General features: G+C 40.0%; 1 protein-coding gene across 1 annotated transcript in view; it reads right to left on the bottom strand.

The window, feature by feature from the left end:
• The window catches only part of LOC114565153 (sodium- and chloride-dependent GABA transporter 3-like), a 25325-nt gene extending 18686 nt beyond the window's left edge, over positions 1–6639 (bottom strand). The window contains exons 1-3 of the mRNA XM_028593041.1: positions 6459–6639; positions 6223–6357; positions 5906–6043 (exon numbers count right to left, since the gene is read on the bottom strand). Coding sequence (XP_028448842.1) covers positions 5906–6043; positions 6223–6357; positions 6459–6639 — 454 coding nt within the window. The remainder of the gene's footprint in view (positions 1–5905; positions 6044–6222; positions 6358–6458) is intronic.

Raw genomic sequence — 6639 nt, forward strand, 5'->3', positions numbered from 1 at the left:
CACACACACACACACACACACACACACACAGCTCCATAATATAACTGGCAAAAGTAAGGTGCGCATTTTTTTACCACTAAAATTATCGTCATTTGTTTACAGATTTACACAAACTCTCTCTCACACAGACATGCATGCATAAAATACAATGACTTCATGCATCGGCTTCAAGGGCAAAATGGTTGAATCTAGTGAAATACTGTAAAAATGTCAAATATGACCATGAAATGCTGACATTACAGAATGCATGGTTTTATACTGTAAAGGCAGTGAGATCAAAACATGTGGTTAATAATGGAAGTCAATGGGGGAATTTTGCCTCGAAGGTGTCCAGAGGGAGTACCTGGAACTACATAAAAAATACTAATGCAATCAAATTAACTTTGTTGCTTATCTTTGACATATCCAAGCCTCTAATCCCCATCAAAGCCCCATCTACATATTATTCATTATATGGAAAAAAATATATATATATTTTTTTTTATAAATAATGATACATAAATACATAAACTGGCATTTAAAGGGCTAAAATCCTGAAAATGATTGAATGTTTGGTAGTTTTGATTAGGTTAGAAGTTGTTTAAGTGATGTATGAAAAAAAAGCAGAAAGAAATATTGATATATGATGATTTAATAACAGTTTTTGTGTGCGTGGACATTTTTGCCTCAAAGGTGTCCAGAGGGTACAAAAAACAACGTAACATGAGACACAGCCATCTTCTAACTGTAAACAAACCGGGAACTATATTCTCAGGCGAAAGAATATAGCACTTGGGCGGAGTGATATGCTCGCAGCAAGCCTGTCTGAGAATATAGTTCCCGGTTTGTTTACTGTTAGAAGATTGCTGTGTCTCATGTTACGTTGTTTTTTGTACACGCTGTGACTCTACAAATTACAGCATGAAAATGGGAACATGTTGGCGTTATTTTTTTCACTTTTGTCACAATTCGGAGCAGTAGGCTAGTTGGAACCAGTTACCTGCAGGATTTGTGCTAGGCTAAGCTAATGCTGGAACCGTCAGACAGCGTTACAGCACGCACGGAGATGAGAAGGGTATGTATCGACTTGTCTTACTCTGGGGGTAACGGTGAATAAGCTAAATTCCCAATAAGTCGGCGTGTTCCTTTAAGTATAAAAGACATGTAAAAAACACTGGATTTAAAAAATTTGACTGAAAAGAAAGGTTCCTACAAAATGTCATGCCATAAGCAGTAACACAGCAAAAATTATCACAAAATGAAAAGAAAAACTTGAGAAAAATGTACAAAAATGGCCAAGGAGGGCATGAGGGTTAAAAACTAGCAGAAGTACTTTGATATCAATTCTTTGAGGCACAGGAAGCCAGTGCAAAGACTTCAGAACTGGAATGATGTGATCCATTTTCTTGGTCTTAGTGAGGAATCGAGCAGCAGCATTCTGAATCAGCTCCAACTGTCTGATTGACTTTTTAGGTAGACCTGTAAGGACACCGTTACAATAGTCAAGTCTACTGAAGATAAAAGCATGGACAAGTTTTTCCAAATTCTGCTGAGACATAAGTCTTTTATCCCTTGATATATTCTTAAGGTAATAATAGGCTGACTTTGTTATTGTCTTAATGTGGCTGTTGAAATTCAGGTCTGAGTCCATGACTACACCAAGATTTCTGGCTTTGTCGGTTGTTTTTAACATTGCCGTTTGAAGCTGAGCGCTGACCAATGATCGTTCCTCTTTTGCTCCAAAAACAACCACCTTAGTTTTTTAAATTTAAGAAAGTTCTGGCACATCCAGTCATTAATTTGCTCAATGCACTTAGTCAGTTTTTGTATTGGACTATAGTCCCCAGCAGTGTTGGGAATAACGGCGTTTAAGTATAACGGCGTTACTAACGGCGTTATTTTTTCAGTAACGGAGTAATCTAATTAATTACTTTTCCCATCATTGCAATGCCGTTATCGTTACTGAGAATGTAAAGTGGCGCGTTACTACAATTTGGTTGAATGAAGCGCGAGGTGTCAGGCTTTGGCTGCACACCAGCTGCCTGGAGAGAGCAGTGTGGGGGGGGGGATGATGACGCTGTTGCAAATGCGATGATGATTGGCTGGGTGGGCGGATGCCCTGCTCACACTGTCTCACTGCACGCTCTGACTACCACTAAACACAAGACAGCGATAATGGCGACGAGCCAGGGAAATTCAAAGGTAGTGTTCTCGAACTGGAAGTACCGGCACTACTTCTCGCTCATTGAAATTAAAGGCAAGAATGTTTATGTAACATGCACGCTATGCCCAGGAAAAAAGACTTTATCCACGTCTGCCTCAAGCAACTTGAATCTTATGAAGCATCTCACATCAACACATGCTAACACGACACTTGTTGCTGCTGCTAACCTAACCCCAAGCCCAAATGCAGTTAGTGTGAGCTCCGGCGAAGGAGACGGAGCCACTGTGTTAAAACAAGCAACGCTCGAACAGGTGACAAAGGCCGAGATGAACACATTCATTGCAAGGTATGTTGTTGAAAACATGCTACCCCTGTCCACTGTGGAGTCTGAGTCAATCAGAGCTATCCTAAATACCAAATGTTCTAAAATACTGTATATAGTGTTTTTATTCTTCAACCAGTTAATATAAACATATTTGAAGATGTTATAGAAAGTAATAGCGTTATAGAACATAAAAAATAACGTCACAGTTACTTTGCTGAGTAACTAATTACTTTTACAATGTGGTAACTGAGTTACTAACTGAATTACTTTTTGGGAGAAGTAATTTGTAACTGTAACTAATTACTTTTTTAAAGTAAGATTACCAACACTGGTCCCCAGGCCTTAAGGTTATGTAAATGTGTGTGTCGTCCGCATAACTATGGAATTGTGGAGGACTACAGATGGAAAGTAGCATAATGCTAAATCTGGTGCAGCCATCTTTTAATGTAACTGCACATTGTCCTGCTGAGTAAACTAACTAAACTAATGTTGTTTTCCATGATCTGAGCCAGTAGAAGTATGTACATGTTAAACAGAAGAGGCCTGAGAACGGAGCCTTGGGGAACTCCACATGTCATATTAGTATGCTCAGATGCATAATTAAGTATAGACACAAAGTAGTCCCTATTTTTAAATAGGATTCAAACCAGCTTAGTACTGAGCCAGAAAGGCCAACCCAGTTGTCCAATCTGTCTAGTAATATTTCATGGTCGACCGTGTCAAATGCAGCACTGAGATCAAGTAATACTGAGACTGAAGTTTTGCCACTGTCTGTGATTAAGTGGATGTCATTAAAGACTTTAACAAGAGCCGTGTCAGTGCTGTTGTGTGGTCTAAAACCTGACTGGAAGGCATCAAAACTGTTGTTTAGTGACAAGAAAATGTTGAGTTGTTGAAAAAACGCTATTTCAAAGATTTTACTTAAAAATGGAAAGTTTTATATCGGCCTACAGTTGCTCATTAGTGATGTGTCTAGATTGTTCTTTTTTAAGAGTGGCTTGGTGACTGCACTTTTTAGGACCTGTGGGAAGATACCAGAGAGAAGAGACATGTTTACAATCTGTAGAAGATCAGAAGATTATAAACAATTCTAAAACATTTTTTGAACGGTCATTGGTAGAATATCAAGGCAACATCAAATGTTGTATAATGTCCTCCAGGTTTTTATGGTTGATTGTATGAAATTGTGTCATTTTGGAATTTGTTTTGCCTGGACACTGTGACACATATCCTGTACTTGATATGGAGGCACTGACTGTTTGTCCAATTCATTGCAGGCCTTGGTAGGGAGCTGACTCGATAAGAACAGCAGCACTGTTATTATGGTCTAACCAGGTTTCAGTTAAAAACATAAAATCAATATTGTGCTTAATAATAAAAACATTGATTAAAAATGATCTTCCTGCCAAAGGCCTGACGTAAGGCTAGTGTTAGAGTTTTAACAGGCTGTGGCTGCAAGGAATGGATGCTAAATTTGCTAAGTTTGCAGTTAAGTGCTTTATTCTTAATAAGGGATTCACCATTATTTTTCTATTACCTATCACAACATAAATTGAAGAAGAATTTAATACACAACGCCCAGGCTTGTCCTGGAAAGAGTCATGAGTGCCACTAGGCGTGCAACCTGGACCCGGCACATTTCAGTTAAAGGTTGCTGCATTTTGTACACAAGCATCCTTATCAGTCTGGGGAGAAGGAGTTAGCTGCCGTCCTTGAGGGGGCAGAGGTGCCTGGCGTTAAACTTTCTGTGTCTGAGTCAAAATGGGGGCAGTTTGATGCCAGCGGCGAATGATGGGAGAAGGGGTTCAATTTGGTTCCAGCATATACCAGTTGCTTCATCTGGTCAGTGAACTCCAACATGAGGCAGGGGGAAAGAGGGGAAAGGATGAGTGGAGAGAGCGATGTCATGGGCGGGGTATACGGATCCTCAAAGGCGTCGGGGTTGGTGAGGGCGTTTGAGGGGTGTTGGACGGGTGAAGAGGGGGTTGAGATTTCTGATCTCTGCTCTGTGGTCTCCCATGGTCAAATCTTTGCTCAGGTGGGGGCTGTGGTGGATCACTGCTGCACTTTGTTATGTCTTCCTCTTGTTTAGATTCGTCTTGTTCTGTGTCCTTGGCTGAGGGAGGGAGCAGATGTGTGGCACAGAAAGTAAAGTGGATTAGAGGTGAACAGCTTTACTCCTGGCTTGTTAAGGAAAAGTCCATCTGCTTTAAAAAGTTGTCTGCGGTCCCAGAAAAAGTTAAATTTATCAATGAACTGCAGCGAATGGACGGTACATGCAGTTGAAAGCCATCTGTTCAGAGTATTGTGGGGTTTTTACTGCTTTTTACAGCAGTGAGGCCCAGTTGTTGTCTTTCCCTAACTGTTCGTGATATGGTCACGTAATTTAATCAATTTATTTGTGTACATGGACACATTCCTCTAGTTTTTTTTGTGTGTCTCAGCACAAATTTTAAACTAATGTATTTCCATGGGAAGCATCTTTTGTGATCACAGCACAATTCTTTCTGCCAGTCAGGCTGCAGCAGAGAAGCTTTATACAGCTTTGATATTATTGGTATTTTTTGGCCAATAACCGCTGTTTTAATCAACATTAATTCCCCAGATCTTATTATGGTTTATATGTATTTCTTTTAATGTTATTATTTTTGTCTGTTTTGGCCAGTGAAGCTGGATTGCTTTGTTGTTTATTGATATTTTTAAAACCATGACGCTACATCTATCAACATTTATTTAGATGTTTTCATGGTATTCATTTCTTTATTTTAATATTATTTTGGTCTCATTACCAGTGAAATATTACAGTATGCTGTAAAACAGAACACTACGATATGAGCCGAGCTGGGCGCATTCAAAGCCGATATCCCACAATGCAATGCGGGCATCCATATCAGAGGGTCTTTAACGATAATATCGCTTCAATGTACATATTTAATCAGTATTTTTGTCACCAGCAACAACACGTTAATAACGTTTAAAAAAAATCAGCGAAATATTCCAGAAGTGACGTACAGCTTCTCTGCTGCAGCCTGACTGGCAGAAAGAATTGTGCTGTGATCACGAAAGATGCTTCCTATTGAAATACCGTAGCTTAAAATTCATGCTGAGACACACAAAAAAAACGAGATGAACGTGTCCGTGTACACAAAACAATAGATTCAATTACGTGACCATAACACGAACTGCCGTGAGACTGGGTTGTTGGTAGGCTACGCTCACGCAGAACATTTTTGAAATATGGCAATGGCCCATTATGTCTACAAAAAATGTATAGTCCAGTGATTTATAAATATCCAAGAGCCGCTGCTCATAGTTTCTCACAGAGAAAATGCAAGATTATCCGCAGAAATATGCAAGCAGAGGCAGGAGCAAGCAGCAAAGTGTCTGCACTGTAAGAAGCAGGAAGCAGTATCTAAGTGAAATTGTATAAGTCTGACCCGTGTTCCAGGTGTTGTCACAGCTGGCCCAGGGCAGCTGGGATCTGAACGAGAACACCAGGTAGAAGACAGCCCAAGCTTCAATTAAAATGTAGATGAAGAAACAGACTGAAATCGTCAGTTGTCCATATCCAATTCCTACAGTAGAAATACAAACCACAGTTTTAAACACACTACCTGTTGAGGTATAAACCATTAGCAAAACAGCTTGAATTAGTATTTGAGAACATTGTAAGTGATTGTATTGGTATAATAGTGTTATGTATACTGTGATTTGGGCTTTTTCTCCCATTTCTGCCCATTTTACTTTAACTCACCTTGAGCCAGTGGACACACATTCCTCCAAGAAGTGATGAATCCTTCCTGGGTGAACTGACCAACTGAAGTCTCCAACAGGAACAGAGGTATCCCACACACCACAGCTAACAGACCATACGGCACCAGAAAGGCCCCTATGCACATTAAATAGAGATACTTCATGTATGCCTGCAGAAATGACAAGTTCATTTTGCGTAATCAGCTTTTTATGAAATGTAGAAGTCGTAGGACTCACCTCCACCGTTCTTGTAGCAGAGGTAAGGAAATCTCCACACGTTGCCCAGGCCGACCACATTTCCTGCAACAACCAGAATATATTCTGTTTTACTGGCCCACTGTCCTCTGGCTGCAGCACTTCTCTGATCTTCTCTTCTTCTTCTGGCTTTGTTCATCTGAAGATCAGGGAAGTCTTCCAT

This window comes from Perca flavescens, chromosome 12, assembly GCF_004354835.1.
Source record: "Perca flavescens isolate YP-PL-M2 chromosome 12, PFLA_1.0, whole genome shotgun sequence".
Taxonomy (NCBI): Eukaryota; Metazoa; Chordata; class Actinopteri; order Perciformes; family Percidae; genus Perca; species Perca flavescens.